At 46.7% G+C, this 16,965-nt stretch overlaps 1 protein-coding gene across 1 annotated transcript; it reads right to left on the bottom strand.

Annotated features, from left to right (window-relative positions):
- Nucleotides 1-735: 735 nt before the first annotated feature.
- On the bottom strand, nucleotides 736-1,446 carry LOC119329127 (ABA-inducible protein PHV A1). The gene is made up of 2 exons (XM_037602155.1): nucleotides 1,306-1,446; nucleotides 736-1,220 (listed from the first exon to the last, which is right to left on the bottom strand). The coding sequence occupies exons 1-2, from the start codon at nucleotides 1,363-1,365 to the stop codon at nucleotides 807-809; spliced, it is 474 nt and encodes a 157-aa protein (XP_037458052.1). The 5' UTR covers nucleotides 1,366-1,446; the 3' UTR covers nucleotides 736-806.
- Nucleotides 1,447-16,965: the final 15,519 nt, after the last annotated feature.

The raw sequence follows: 16,965 nt of genomic DNA, 5'->3' as shown, positions 1-16,965 counted from the left end.
CACGTGAAAAGCAAAACTGAACAACACCGTTCGATCCAACATCGTCCAGCTATCGGCCAGGGTACTGTCGTCCGTATAGTAGTTTCGTTTTAGTTTGCATATAAGATTTGACCGAAGTCAAGCCTTGTAAAGTTTGACCAACTTTATAGAAAAAAATGCCAATATTCACAATCTGAAACCAATACCACTAGATGTGTCATGACTTAAAGTTTCATATTATATAACTTTAGCATGGCAGATGTTGATATTTTTCAAATAAATATGGTCAAACTTTGTGATGTTTGACTTCAGAGAACTCTAATATGTAGAGTAAAAAGGATTGGAGGGAGTGCTAAACCGGTACAACATCTTTATTTTTAAAATGTACATACACTCACTTCTATGAACGCACGCACACACTTCTATGAAAACATCTGAGATACCGGTAATGATATTTTTTAAAGTATACACACTCATCACTATGATTGCAAGCACTTAGCCAGCACAACATCTTCGGATTTGACAAAAGATTCCTATTGGCGGAACGTCTAATCATAAAAGACCTGAAATAAATTCAGACGCAACGTCCAATCATAAAAGACCTGAAATAAATTTAGAAGAATACAAGCACCGAGAACTGGAGTGGGTTGGCTCCTCCAGAGGGAACCTCACCATATGAGCCAGTTGGTCCGGCAACAACGGATTTTGAAGTTTCAATGATTCCGTGATAGAAGAAATTCGATCACATACAACTTACAGATATGTAGAAGGCCCGCGAACGACCAAACACGACTAAAGCAAAGCAAATTAAGCGCCAACGCATGCGTCTAGTGATTCCTGGTGGTGGTGGTGTCCTTGGTGGTGTTGTCACCGCCCATGCCCAGGGTGTTCGCCACCGCGTCCTTGGCGCCGACCACGGCGCTCACCACCGTCTCGCCGGCCTGCTGGAGCACGCTCCCGGTCTTGTCCTTGCCGGCGACGGCGGAATCCTTGGTGTACTGCGCGGCGTCGGAGGACCTCTCCTGCGCGTACTGCGCCGTCTCCGACGCCTTCTGCTTGGCCGCCTCCGTCTTCTCGCCGAGGTAGCTGCCGGTCTGGTCCTTGCTCTCGGCGGCGCGGTCCTTGGCGGCCTGCGCCGTCTGGGCCGTCTTGTCCTTGGCCTCGCCGGCCTTCTGCTTCGTGGTCTCCGTGGCCTGCCCCGCCTTGTCCTTGGTGGTGCCCACCATCTGCCCGGTCTTCTCCTACAGAAACAAGAGAGCATTTCAGATCATTGAGCACGAATGCACGATGAAGTGGTACGTAGGCACTGCGGGAGACGACGGTTACCTCGGTGCGGGCCTTTGTCTCGCCGGCCGCGTAGCTCGCTTGGTTCTGGTTGGAGGCCATCTTCTCTTGTCTCTCACAGTCTCACGAACAAACACGAACTGAAATCACTGTAAATCTCACTGCTATTGCTCAACTCGCTTGGATGAATCGACTGCTTGTGTTGGAAAGGAGATTGGAGCAGGCGGCATTTATAGGCAGATGCAACGGGACACGTAGCACGTCGGTGCTCGTACATGGCCGCCACGTAGCGAGAAAGTAGCTTCGCGAAGCTCGATCGCTCACCCATATCACGAGCTGCATTCTGATTCGATCCAACACATGCGGATGCCGGTGCCGAAAGTCAAGTAGGAGACCAACACAAGTGTAAAGGAGGTAATAGCACCTCAGATCCACAAACTTGCACCGAATGTGATGTTTTAGTTCAGAACTTGTAAAATGTGACTGAGGACTTCACAAACTTGACACCCTATGTGATGTTTTGGTCCACAGCGATTCACAGCGTGACATGTGGCAGTCCAGAGGGTGGACCGGTCAGCTGTGGCAATTTTGCACAAAGGCCCCTGGCGTTCACTCGATTCAACGGTAAGCACGGCGACAACAACGGTAAGCTACAGCTAACATGCACGCACCTTTGCTTCATTTGCATCCCACCCAGTGCAATTGATCACCATTAACTATCTCTAATTAGTTCTTCCTTTTACGTACGATTCGAGCAGCTTTGAGCGCTACCAAGTCGACCATCTGGTCCAACACGAGCGCCATCAGCTGCCTGCAGCAGCACGACCAGAGCAAGGCGGCTGCGGCGAGGCCGATGACACTCACGCTCGGAGAGCCGCGGGAGAAGGACGGCCACCACCAGCAGCTCAACAGCGCCATGCAGCTCCACCACCACCATCAGGAGCAGCAGCACTTCATCACCTCGCTGCTGCACCAGAACAACAACGGCAACGGCAACAGCAACATCCTGTCGTGCTCGTCGGTGTGCTCCAGCGGGTTGCCGTCTATCGTCGGTGTGATCACCATAATTCGAAGGGTTGGACCATGCATGCAAATGCTTGCTCTATTAACTGCGTGTCAAAATGGAGCCCTCCACGCCACAGATCCTGCCTGGGCACGTACGTACGTACACGAGAGGCCTAATCCACGACAAGGCTACCTGGCTAGAGTGCGTAGTACGTGCTCATCTACAGTAGTGGTAGTAGTAGTACTGCATCATGCATTCATGCGCATGGAGTTCATTGACATTAACTAAAGCCATGGATGGATGGATCTGCGTGCATGAATGCATGGGCACGGCTGCTAATTTTGCGTGGGGTGGCCGGGTGGAGATCGATCTACCTAGGCGTCTTGCTGCCCCCCCGATACGACGTGGGACTGTAGCGGCCCGTCCTGGGATCTGGGGCGTTCATCTCATCGTACATGTGTATTTGGCGGTAAGCACTGCGGGTTGAATCGAGTGAACGCCAGGGGCCTTTGTGCAAAATTGCCACAGCTGACCAGTCCACCCTCTGGCCTGCCACATGTCACGCTGTGAATGGCTGTGGACCAAAACATCACATAGGGTGTCAAGTTTGCGGAGTCATCAGTCACATTTTGCAAGTTTTGGACTAAAACATCACATTCGATGCAAGTTTGTGGATCTGGAATGCTATTACCTCAGTGTAAAGACAGGTTCAGGAAAGAGATTGGGTGGGGTAGCGTGACGGTGAGGTACAGAGACTGCGTCAATTAAGTTACATAGTACTATTATTGTATAGAGACTGTGCCAATTAATTTGGACCAGAGGGGCTATGATTTTGTAAGAGCAGGAACATAGTCTGCTTGATTTTCTAAGTTGTGCCTCGATGAGCTAGAAAGGGTTGTACGGCAGATGACCGTTTGACACACGAAAAGCTGGCGCATGTTAAAGGAGAAAATGGCAATAGATAGATGCGGCTTTGAAAGCCATTGAAGATGAATATTAAGATATCATAAAACTGCAAGAATCATGGCATGGTCGAGTTGAGTCTTGAGTGGGAAGAATGGGAGATAAGATTTGATGTCACAGATACACAACTGTGTGTTACTTTGATTGAAGATCTTCTTGTGGCTTTTAAACCATGAAGTAGTTTTGACCATAGACAACCTTACATATCGGGGTTGACATGATAGTAACTGCCATTTAGTTTGCCACCACGAGTAATTCATTAAGGTCATGTTTTTTAGTGTAACTCTGCTCGTGTGATGTAGTAGTTCACAGTTTGTGATTCTAACTTATACACTCTTCGTGACGCATGTAACATGTTCGACAACTGGTTCAGAGAATGATAGAAGTTCTTTTTTTAATCTCATATCCTCGCAAGGGCAGCAACCTTATGTTAGTCATTGTTTTAGAATGTGTGTTCTTTCTTGTTAGGAAAACATTTCTTCTCCTCTGATTATGCATATGTTGACACTGTACGTGGCGGAAGATAATAGTCTTTTGACGATGACGTCTATTGGGATTTTGCTTGTGGCTGGAAGCTATTCATATCGAAAGGGAACCTCAATCATATGAAAATATTTGTAGTTCTATGGTTTAATTGTTGAGATACCGCAAATCTCCGTATTCAACGACTTCTACTTCTATCGGAGGATGTGTTGACCCATGACTTAGCCCAAGTTGTCGATGGTAACTAGGGCAAATTATTGAATAAAAAGCTATTTCGGTTTCATATCCCCTTTTTGTTCTAATTCGAGGCTTCGAGCAAGTGCCCTAGGATTTGACTGCTGACTTGAAAAGCCACCTACAAACAATTTACATTCATTCATTTTGGATAACACTTGCATCCTTTACTGACCCAAATTTGTGAAATGAAAGAGTGTGAGCATAAAAGAGGAGGTGAACAGTAGAGTGACTTGTATAAAGAATTAGAGACCTTGCTTATTTTCATGAAAAAGTAAATGGGTGTAAAAGAAAGAATAGCATTTCTATCAAAGAAGATGGTGAGATATCTATACATTTTTCAAAAGAGCTAAGAGAAAATATCACTTCATACTTATTTGGGAGAGTAGAGTAAAGCAATGTTCACTTACTTTGAATTCCATGCCAAAGGGAAGCTTAGTGAAAGATAGCCTGCGATATGACATCAAGAAAAAACCTATCATAGTACACGACACAAACGAGTGACGTCCCAGGTTCAAGACCAAGTGCAATACCAAAATGACAGGATATCAATAGGTGCTTATCTAGTGGTGGCAGGGGAAACCTAAATTGCGCCGCCACCTACCCCTCCCTCCTCCTCATTTCACCGCCACCAGAGGAGTGGCCGTCGAAGACCGCACTAAATCTTGAGATTTCGGCAGCAGAGCTCCTTGGTTGGCTTGGATCGCCCTTTGATGGCGCCGCAGTGGTGTTTCCCCCCCCTCCGAGTTGCAAACATGGCTATGGGCCGGACTATGGTGGGTTCGCCATGGTGATTCCCCGGTTATGGCCGCCTTTGGTAGCTGGACACATGAGGCTTCGCGGTAGGCCTCTTGCCGGTGCGACTCTGGCCCCAGTTGCCCTTGGCATGCGTTCTCCAGCATCCATGGCTCGTCGTCATCCTCTGCTGGCATGGCTCTGTCACAATTGTTTCGGAGGTTGCGTCCTCGCTAGCTTCTTCGGCTCGCTAGCGTCCTGGTGGCTTTGGCCCCGACCGCCCAGATCTGCGTTAACTCTAGTTCCTGGCTCTTCGACATCAGCGGTTGTCGTTGCATCCTTCGCTATCCCTCCCCACCCCGCCACCTCCCTGAAGAAAATATGCCCTAGAGGCAATAATAAAGTTATTATTTATTTCCTTGTATCATGATAAATGTTTATTATTCATGCTAGAATTGTATTAACCGGAAACTTAGTACATGTGTGAATACATAGACAAATAAAGTGTCACTAGTATGCCTCTACTTGACTAGCTCATTAATCAAAGATGGTTAGGTTTCCTAACCATAAACATGAGTTGTCATTTGATTAACGGGATCACATCATTAGGAGAATGATGTGATTGACTTGACCCATTCCGATAGCTTAGCACTTGATCGTTTATTTTACTGATATAGCTTTCTTCATGACTCATACATGTTCCTATGACTACGAGGTTATGCAACTCCCGATTACCGGAGGAACACTTTGTGTGCTACCAAACGTCACAACGTAACTGGGTGATTATAAAGGTGCTCTACAGGTGTCTCCGACGGTACTTGTTGAGTTGGTATAGATCAAGATTAGGATTTGTCACCCCGATTGTCGGAGAGGTATCTCTGGGCCCACTCGGTAATGCACATCACTATAAGCCTTGCAAGCATTGTAACTAATGAGTTAGTTGCGAGATGATGTATTACAGAATGAGTAAAGAGACTTGCCGGTAACGAGATTGAACTAGGTATTGAGATACCGATGATCGAATCTCGGGCAAGTAACATACCGATGACAAAGGGAACAACGTATGTTGTTATGCGGTTTGACCGATAAAGATCTCCATAGAATATGTAGGAGCCAATATGAGCATCCAGGTTCCGCTATTGGTTATTGACCGGAGACGTGTCTCGGTCATGTCTACATAGTTCTCGAACCAGTAGGGTCCGCACGCTTAAAGTTCGGTGACGATCGGTATTATGAGTTTTTGTGTTTTGATGTACCGAAGGTAGTTCGGAATCCCGGATATGATCACGGACATAACGAGGAGTCTTGAAATGGTCGAGACGTAAAGATCGATATATTGGACGGCTATATTCTGACATCGGAAGTGTTCCGGATGGTTTCGAAGAAAACCGAAGTGCCGGAGGGTTACCGGAACCCCTCCCCCCACGGGAGAAATAGTGGGTCTTATGGGCCTTAGTGAAGAGAGAGAGAGGGCTGGCCTAGGGCAGGCCGCGCGCCCCTCCCCCTCTGGTCTGAATTGGACTAGGAGAGGGGGGCGGCGCCCCCCTTTCCTTCTCCCTCTCCCCCTTCCCTTCCCTCTCCTAGTAGGAGTAGGAAAGAGGGGAGTCCTACTCCTACTAGGAGGAGGACTCCTCCTCCTGGCGCGCCTACAGGGGCCGGCCGGCCTCCCCTCCTTGCTCCTTTATATACAGGGGCAGGGGCACCTCTAGACACACAAGTTGATCTGTTGATCTCTCCCAACCGTGTGCGGTGCCCCCCTCCACCATAATCCACCTCGATCATATCGTAGCGGTGCTTAGGCGAATCCCTGTGTCGGTAGTATCATCATCACCGTCATCACATCGTCGTGCTGACGGCACTCTCCCGTGAAGCTCTGCTGGATCGGAGTTCGTGGGACGTCATCGAGCTGAACGTGTGCTGAATTCGGAGGTGTCATGTGTTTGGTACTTGGGTCAGTCGGATCGTGAAGACGTACGACTACATCAACCGCGTTGTGCTAACGCTTCCGCTTTCGGTCTACGAGGGTACGTGGACACACTTGTTGGAAATATGCCCTAGAGGCAATAATAACGGCATTATTATTATATTTCCTTGTTCATGATAATTGTCTTTATTCATGCTATAATTGTGTTATACGGAAATCGTAATACATGTGTGAATAATAGACACCAACATGTCCCTAGTAAGCCTCTACTTGACTAGCTCGTTGATCAACAGATAGTCATGGTTTCCTGACTATGGACATTGGATGTCATTGATAACGAGATCACATCATTAGGAGAATGATGTGATGGACAAGACCCAATCCTAAACATAGCATAAGATCGTATAGTTCGTTTGCTAGAGTTTTCCAATGTCAAGTATCTTTTCCTTAGACCATGAGATCGTGTAACTCCCGGATACCGTAGGAGTGCTTTGGGTGTGCCAAACGTCACAACGTAACTGGTTGACTATAAAGGTAGACTACGGGTACCTCTGAAAGTATCTGTTGGATTGACATGGATCAAGACTGGGATTTGTCACTCCGTATGACGGAGAGGTATCACTGGGCCCACTCGGTAACGCATCATCATAATGAGCTCAAAGTGACCAAGTGTCTGGTCACGAGATCATGCATTACGGTACGAGTAAAGTGACTTGCCGGTAACGAGATTGAACGAGGTATTGGGATATCGACGATCGAATCTCGGGCAAGTAACATACCGATTGACAAAGGGAATTGTATACGGGGTTGCTTGAATCCTCGACATCGTGGTTCATCTGATGAGATCATCGAGGAGCATGTGGGAGCCAACATGGGTATCCAGATCCCGCTGTTGGTTATTGACCGGAGAGCGATCTCGGTCATGTCTACATGTCTCCCGAACCCGTAGGGTCTACACACTTAAGGTTCGGTGACGCTAGGGTTGTAGGGATATGTATATGCAGTAACCCGAATGTTGTTCGGAGTCCCGGATGAGATCCCGGACGTCACGAGGAGTTCCGGAATGGTCTGGAGGTAAAGAATTATATATAGGAAGTGCTATTTCGGCCATCGGGACAAGTTTCGGGGTCATCGGTATTGTACCGGGACCACCGGAAGGGTCCCGGGGGCCCACCGGGTGGGGCCACCTGCCCCGGGGGGGCACATGGTCTGTAGGGGGTGCGCCTTGGCCTACATGGGCCAAGGGCACCAGCCCCAAGAGGCCCATGCACCTAGGGTTCCAAAAGGGGAAGAGTCCCACAAGTGGAAGGCACCCCCTAGGTGCCTTGGGGGGGAGGGAAACCTCCCTTGGCCGCCGCCCCCTAGGAGATTGGATCTCCTAGGCCGGCGCCCCCCCCTTGGCCCTCCTATATATAGTGGGGGAAGAAGGGCCTTTTCACCCATGCCTTTGGTTGCCTCCTTCTCCCTCTCCAACACCTCCTCCTCCTCCATAGCGCTTGGCGAAGCCCTGATGGAGTACTGCAGCTCCATCACCACCACGCCGTCGTGCTGCTGCTGGAGCCATCTCCCTCAACCTCTCCTTCCCTCTTGCTGGATCAAGAAGAAGGAGACGTTACGCTGATCGTACGTGTGTTGAACGCGGAGGTGCCGTCCGTTCGGTGCTAGGATCTCCGGTGATTTGGATCACGTCGTGTTCGACTACCTCATCCCGTTCTTTGAACGCTTCCGCTCGCGATCTACAAAGGTATGTAGATGCATCCGATCACTCGTTGCTAGATGAACTCATAGATGGATCTTGGTGAAACCGTAGGAAATTTTTTGTTTTCTGCAACGTTCCCCAACAGTGGCATCATGAGCTAGGTCTATGCGTAGTTCTTCTTGCGCGAGTAGAACACAATTTTTTATGGGCGTAGATGTTGTCAACTTTCTTGCCGCTACTAGTCTTATCTTGCTTCAACGGTATTGTGGGATGAAGCGGCCCGGACCAACCTTACACGTACGCTTACGTGAGACCGGTTCCACCGACTAACATGCACAAGTTGCATAAGGTGGCTGGCGGGTGTCTGTCTCTCCTACTTTAGTTGGAGCGGTTTCGATGAAAAGGGTCCTTATGAAGGGTAAATAGAAGTTGACAAATCACGTTGTGGCTTTCACGTAGGTAAGAAAACGTTCTTGCTAGAACCCTACTTCAGCCACGTAAAACTTGCAACAACAATTAGAGGACGTCTAACTTGTTTTTGCAGCAAGTGCTTTGTGATATGATATGGCCAAAGTTGTGATGAATGATGAATGATCTATATGTGATGTATGAGATGTTCATGCTATTGTAATAGGAATCACGACTTGCATGTCGATGAGTATGACAACCGGCAGGAGCCATAGGAGTTGTCTATATTTTTGTATGACCTGCGTGTCATTGAGAAACGCCATGTAAATTACTTTACTTTATTGCTAAACGCGTTAGCCATAGTAGTAGAAGTAATAGTTGGCGAGCAACTTCATGGAGACACGATGATGGAGATCATGATGATGAAGATCATGGTGTCAAGCCGGTGACAGGATGATCATGGAGCCCCAAGATGGAGATCAAAGGAGCTATGTGATATTGGCCATATCATGTCACTATTATTATTTGATTGCATGTGATGTTAATCATGTTTTGTACATCTTGTTTACTTAGAACGACGGTAGTAAATAAGATGATCCCTCATAATAATTTCAAGAAAGTGTTTCCCTAACTGTGCACCGTTGCGACAGTTCGTTGTTTCAAAGCACCACGTGATGATCGGGTGTTTGATTCAGACATTCACATACAACGGGTGTAAGACAGATTTACACATGCAAACACTTAGGTTGACTTGACGAGCCTAGCATGTACAAACATGGCCTCGGAACACAGAAGACCGAAAGGTCGAGCATGAGTCGTATAGAAGATACGATCAACATGAAGATGTTCACCGATGTTAACTAGACCGTCTCACGTGATGATCGGACACGGCCTAGTCAACTCGGATCATGTTATACTTAGATGACTGGAGGGATGTCTATCTAAGTGGGAGTTTATTGAATAATTTGATTAGATGAACTTTATTATCATGAACTTAGTCTAAAATCTTTACAATATGTATTGTAGATCAAATGGCCAACGTAGTCCTCAACTTCAACGCGTTCCTAGAGAAAACCAAGCTGAAAGACGATGGCAGCAACTATACGGACTGGGTCCGGAACCTGAGGATCATCCTCATAGCTGCCAAGAAAGAATATGTCCTACAAGCACCGCTAGGTGACCCACCCGTTCCACAGAACCAAGATGTTATGAACGCTTGGCAGACACGTGCTGATGACTACTCCCTCGTTCAGTGCGGCATGCTTTACAGCTTAGAGCCGGGACTCCAAAAGCGTTTTGAGAGACATGGAGCATATGAGATGTTCGAAGAGCTGAAAATGGTTTTTCAAGCTCATGCCCGGGTCGAGAGATATGAAGTCTCCAACAAATTCTTCAGCTGTAAGATGGAGGAAAATAGTTCTGTCAGTGAGCACATACTCACTATGCCTGGGTTACATAACCGCTTGACTCAGCTGGGAGTTAATCTCCCGGATGATGCGGTCATTGACAGAATCCTCCAGTCGCTTCCACCAAGCTACAAGAGCTTTGTGATGAACTTCAATATGCAGGGGATGGAAAAGACCATTCCTGAGTTATTTTCAATGCTGAAATCAGCAGAGGTAGAAGTCAAGAAGGAACATCAAGTGTTGATGGTGAATAAAACCGCTAAGTTCAAGAAGGGCAAGGGTAAAAAGGACTTCAAGAAGGATGGCAAGGTAGTTGCCACGCCCGGCAAGCAAGCTGCCGGGAAGAAGCCAAAGAATGGACCCAAGCCCAAGACTGAGTGCTTTTATTGCAAGGGAAGTGGTCACTGGAAGCGGAACTGCCCCAAATACTTAGCGGACAAGAAGGCTGGCAAAACAAAAGGTATATGTGATATACATGTAATTGATGTGTATCTTACCAGTATCCGTAGTAGCTCCTGGGTATTTGATACCGGTGCAGTTGCTCACATTTGTAACTCAAAGCAGGGGCTGCGGAAAAAGCGGAGATTGGCAAAGGACGAGGTGACGTTGCGCGTCAGGAATGGTTCCAAGTTCAAAGTGATCGCCGTCGGCACGCTACCTCTACATTTACCTTCGGGATTAGTATTAAACCTTAATAATTGTTATTTAGTGCCAGCTTTGAGCATGAACATTGTATCGGGATCTCGTTTAATTCGAGATGGCTACTCATTTAAATCTGAGAATAATGGTTGTTCTATTTATATGAGAGATATGTTTTATGGTCATGCTCTGATGGTGAATGGTTTATTCTTAATGAATCTCGAGCGTAATGCTACACATGTTCATAGTGTGAGTGCCAAAAGGTGTAAGGTTGATAATGATAGTCCCACATACTTGTGGCACTGCCGCCTTGGTCACATAGGTGTCAAGCGCATGAAGAAGCTCCATGCAGATGGACTTTTAGAGTCTCTTGATTATGAATCATTTGACACGTGCGAACCATGCCTCATGGGTAAAATGACCAAGACTCCGTTCTCAGGAACAATGGAGCGAGCAACCAACTTATTGGAAATCATACATACTGATGTGTGCGGTCCAATGAGTGTTGAGGCTCGCGGTGGATATCGTTATGTTCTCACCCTCACTGATGATTTGAGTAGATATGAGTATGTCTACTTAATGAAACACAAGTCTGAAACCTTTGAAAAGTTCAAAGAATTTCAGAGTGAGGTTGAGAATCAACGTGACAGGAAAATCAAGTTTTTGCGATCAGATCGTGGAGGAGAATACTTGAGTCACGAATTTGGCACACACTTAAGGAAATGTGGAATAGTTTCACAACTCACGCCGCCTGGAACACCTCAGCGTAATGGTGTGTCCGAACGTCGTAATCGCACTCTATTAGATATGGTGCGATCTATGATGTCTCTTACCGATTTACCGCTTTCTTTTTGGGGCTATGCTTTAGAGACTGCCACATTCACTTTAAATAGGGCTCCGCCGAAATCCGTTGAGATGACACCGTATGAATTATGGTTTGGGAAGAAACCTAAGCTGTCGTTTCTAAAAGTTTGGGGATGCGATGCTTATGTCAAGAAACTTCAACCTGAAAAGCTCCAACCCAAGTCGGAGAAATGCGTCTTCATAGGATACCCTAAAGAAACTATTGGGTATGCCTTCTACCTCAGATCCGAAGGCAAGATCTTTGTTGCCAAGAATGGATCCTTTCTAGAGAAGGAGTTTCTCTCGAAAGAAGTAAGTGGGAGGAAAGTAGAACTTGATGAAGTATTACCTCTTGAACCGGAAAATGGCGCAACTCAAGAAAATGTTCCTGAGGTGCCTGCACCGACTAGAGAGGAAGTTAATGATGATGATCAAGATACTTCTGATCAAGCTCCTACTGAAATTCGAAGGTCCACAAGGACACGTTCCGCACCAGAATGGTACAGCAACCCTGTCTTGGAAATCATGTTGTTAGACAACGGTGAACCTTCGAACTATGAAGAAGCGATGGCGGGCCCGGATTCCGACAAATGGCTAGAAGCCATGAAATCCGAGATAGGATCCATGTATGAAAACGAAGTATGGACTTTGACTAACTTGCCCGTTGAGCGGCGAGCCATAGAAAATAAATGGATCTTTAAGAAGAAGACAGACGCGGCTGGTAATGTGACCATCTATAAAGCTCGACTTGTCGCTAAGGGTTATCGACAAGTTCAAGGGGTTGACTACGATAAGACTTTCTCACCGGTAGCGAAGCTGAAATCCGTCCGAATCATGTTAGCGATTGCCGCATTCTATGATTATGAAATATGGCAAATGGACGTCAAAACGACATTCCTTAATGGTTTCCTTAAGGAAGAATTATATATGATGCAGCCGGAAGGTTTTGTCGATCCTAAGAATGCTGACAAGGTGTGCAAGCTCCAACGCTCGATTTATGGGCTGGTGCAAGCATCTCGGAGTTGGAACATTCGCTTTGATGAGATGATCAAAGCGTTTGGGTTTACACAGACTTATGGAGAAGCCTGTGTTTACAAGAAAGTGAGTGTGAGCTCTGCAGCATTTCTCACATTATATGTAGATGACATACTTTTGATGGGAAATGATATAGAACTCTTGGACAGCATTAAGGCCTACTTGAATAAGAGTTTTTCAATGAAGGACCTTGGAGAAGCTGCTTATATTAGGCATCAAGATCTACAGAGATAGATCAAGACGCCTCATAGGTCTTTCACAAAGCACGTACCTTGATAAGATATTGAAAAAGTTCAATATGGATCAGTCTAAGAAGGGGTTCTTGCCTGTGTTACAAGGTGTAAAATTGAGCTCCGCTCAGTGTCCGACCACGGCAGAAGATATAGAAGAGATGAGTGTCATCCCCTATGCCTCAGCCATAGGTTCTATTATGTATGCCATGCTGTGTACCAGACCTGATGTAAACCTTGCCGTAAGTTTGGTAGGAAGGTACCAAAGTAATCCCGGCAAGGAACACTGGACAGCGGTCAAGAATATCCTGAAGTACCTGAAAAGGACTAAGGAAATGTTTCTCGTTTATGGAGGTGACGAAGAGCTCGTCGTAAAGGGTTACGTCGACGCTAGCTTCGACACAGATCTGGATGACTCTAAGTCACAAACCGGATACGTGTATATTTTGAATGGTGGGACAGTAAGCTGGTGCAGTTGCAAGCAGAGCGTCGTGGCGGGATCTACATGTGAAGCGGAGTACATGGCAGCCTCGGAGGCAGCACATGAAGCAATATGGGTGAAGGAGTTCATCACCGACCTAGGAGTCATACCCAATGCGTTGGGGCCGATCAAGCTTTTCTGTGACAACACTGGTGCTATTGCTCTTGCCAAGGAGCCCAGTTTCACAAGAAGACAAGGCACATCAAGCGTCGCTTCAACTCCATTCGTGAAAATGTTCAAGATGGAGACATAGAGATTTGTAAAGTACATACGGACCTGAATATAGCAGATCCGTTGACTAAACCTCTCCCTAGAGCAAAACATGATCAACACCAGAATTCCATGGGTGTTCGATTCATCACAATGTAACTAGATTATTGACTCTAGTGCAAGTGGGAGACTGTTGGAAATATACCCTAGAGGCAATAATAAAGGCATTATTATTATATTTCCTTGTTCATGATAATTGTCTTTATTCATGCTATAATTGTGTTATACGGAAATCGTAATACATGTGTGAATAATAGACACCAACATGTCCCTAGTAAGCCTCTACTTGACTAGCTCGTTGATCAACAGATAGTCATGGTTTCCTGACTATGGACATTGGATGTCATTGATAACGAGATCACATCATTAGGAGAATAATGTGATGGACAAGACCCAATCCTAAACATAGCATAAGATCGTATAGTTTGTTTGCTAGAGTTTTCCAATGTCAAGTATCTTTTCCTTAGACCATGAGATCGTGTAACTCCCGGATACCGTAGGAGTGCTTTGGGTGTGCCAAACGTCACAACATAACTGGGTGACTATAAAGGTAGACTACGGGTATCTCTGAAAGTATCTGTTGGGTTGACACGGATCAAGACTGGGATTTGTCACTTCGTATGACGAAGAGGTATCACTGGGCCCACTCGGTAATGCATCATCATAATGAGCTCAAAGTGACCAAGTGTCTGGTCACGGGATCATGCATTACGGTACGAGTAAAGTGACTTGCCGGTAACGAGATTGAACGAGGTATTGGGATACCGACGATCGAATCTCGGGCAAGTAACATACCGATTGACAAAGGGAATTGTATACGGGGTTGCTTGAATCCTCAACATCGTGGTTCGTCCGATGAGATCATCGAGGAGCATGTGGGAGCCAACATGGGTATCCAGATCCCGCTGTTGGTTATCGACCGGAGAGCGATCTCGGTCATGTCTACATGCCTCCCGAACCCGTAGGGTCTACACACTTAAGGTTCGGTGACGCTAGGGTTGTAGGGATATGTATATGCAGTAACCCGAATGTTGTTCGGAGTCCCGGATGAGATCCCGGACGTCACGAGGAGTTCCGGAATGGTCCGGAGGTAAAGAATTATATATAGGAAGTGCTATTTCGGCCATCGGGACATGTTTCGGGGTCATCGGTATTGTACTGGGACCACCGGAAGGGTCCCGGGGGCCCACCGGGTGGGGCCACCTGCCCCGGGGGGCACATGGGCTGTAGGGGGTGCGCCTTGGCCTACATGGGCCAAGGGCACCAGCCCCAAGAGGCCCATGCGCCTAGGGTTCCAAAAGGGGAAGAGTCCCACAAGTGGAAGGCACCCCCTAGGTGCCTTGGGGGGGAGGGAAACCTCCCTTGGCCGCCGCCCCCTAGGAGATTGGATCTCCTAGGCCGGCGCCCCCCCCCCCTTGGCCCTCCTATATATAGTGGGGGAAGAAGGGCCTTTTCACCCATGCCTTTGGTTGCCTCCTTCTCCCTCTCCAACACCTCCTTCTCCTCCATAGCGCTTGGCGAAGCCCTGACGGAGTACTGCAGCTCCATCACCACCACGCCGTCGTGCTGCTACTGGAGCCATCTCCCTCAACCTCTCCTTCCCTCTTGCTGGATCAAGAAGAAGGAGACGTTACGCTGACCGTACGTGTGTTGAACACGGAGGTGCCGTCCGTTCGGTGCTAGGATCTCCGGTGATTTGGATCACGTCGTGTTCGACTACCTCATCCCGTTCTTTGAACGCTTCCACTCGCGATCTACAAAGGTATGTAGATGCATCCGATCACTCGTTGCTAGATGAACTCATAGATGGATCTTGGTGAAACCGTAGGAAATTTTTTGTTTTCTGCAACGTTCCCCAACAACACTCTCCTCTCTCGTTGCTATGCATCACCATGATCCTATGTGTGCATAGGAATTTTTTTGAAATTACTACGTTCCCCAACACTCCCAACCCCATCCACCTCCTTGTCTCGTCCTCCGCCATGTCCAAGACGCATGTCCGGTGGTGCTACTGCAACCTTGCGGCAACAGGCGCAACTCCCCTTCTTGTGGTGGCGGTTCTGAACAACGACTTGATTTCCTCGTCTCTGGATCTTTTTCCGATCTTTTTTTTATGGATGTGAGATTGCTCAGACTCTGATTAGAGATAAATCCTTACTCGATTGCTGATGCTGGTAGTGGTGACACTCGCGACTGTCATCCCCTTCTTAGAGGCGTTGCCATGACATTTATCTGCGCCCCTCTTCGAGCATAGGGAGAAACCCTAGGTCCGGCCCTTCAAATTAGATGACGGCGACACATCACTCTCTTTGTTGAGGGTGTTGTCTTGTTTGCATGTGTCGTCTCCGATGATGGATCTAGGGATATTGGATGTCAGGTTGGTTCAGGCTGCCTCTCAAGGCATGGACAACTAGGGCGTCATGTATGACTTCACCGACACTTTCCTCATGGCATTTGTCTCTGGTCTGTAGGCAATCTCAATGGCAAGTTATGTAGCCTACTTGCATATGTGCAGCCTACTTGATCTCTAGGTGGTCTCGATGCTCTTGTCTTTCATGGCTCCTCCAGCCTGTTTGCCGATCTCTAGGCACTCTCGAGGCTCCTTGCCTTCCATGGCTAGAGTCTGGGCTAAAAGGATTTAATTGTCTTTTGCTTTGTTCGGGCCGAGCATGCCATATCTCTCTCCTTGAAGCAGACCTGTTTGAGCCTTTTTGTGTTTTGTGTTGCCTTTCTTATACACTTTTTATTTGCAAGCTTTGCATATTCACAAAATAATAGTGATCATCTAGTGAAAATATCCTATTTCTTTGTGGTGTATCTTTCTTGTATTTTTTATTTGCAAGCTTTGCGTATTCATAAAAAAAATAGATGTTTTATCCATGAAAGTATTTGTGAGCTTTGTGTATGCTTATCACATTCGATATAACCGGCACAAAAATGTGAGCTTTGTGTATGTTTATCACCTCCGAGATACTAAGCCAGAGATATTAAACCAGCACAAAATACGAGCACGCGTGTGCATCTTTGGGCAAAAGTGACAAGTGCAGAATTAGTCGTTTTGTGTTGTACCCTTTTTGTACTCTTTGTTTTTACTTTTTTCCTATTTGCAAGCTTTACGTATTCTCATCTAGAAATCTAGGTCCAGTTCGGTAACGACTATAGTAGTCCTATGCCATTCGATCTTGGAGATTTGTGTATTACGTATTTATGTGTTATTGTTCTTGGAGATTCATGTATTGCACATTTAAGTGTTATGTCATTGATCTTGAAGATTTATGCAAGTATCTACATTTTTTCCTTTTTATTTTCTTTTTATGAAGATTCGTGGTGTTTTTTTTCTAGAAAG

Source organism: Triticum dicoccoides, chromosome 1A (assembly GCF_002162155.2).
Source record: "Triticum dicoccoides isolate Atlit2015 ecotype Zavitan chromosome 1A, WEW_v2.0, whole genome shotgun sequence".
Lineage (NCBI taxonomy): Eukaryota > Viridiplantae > Streptophyta > Magnoliopsida > Poales > Poaceae > Triticum > Triticum dicoccoides.
This window is presented reverse-complemented; position numbering and strand designations above follow the sequence as displayed.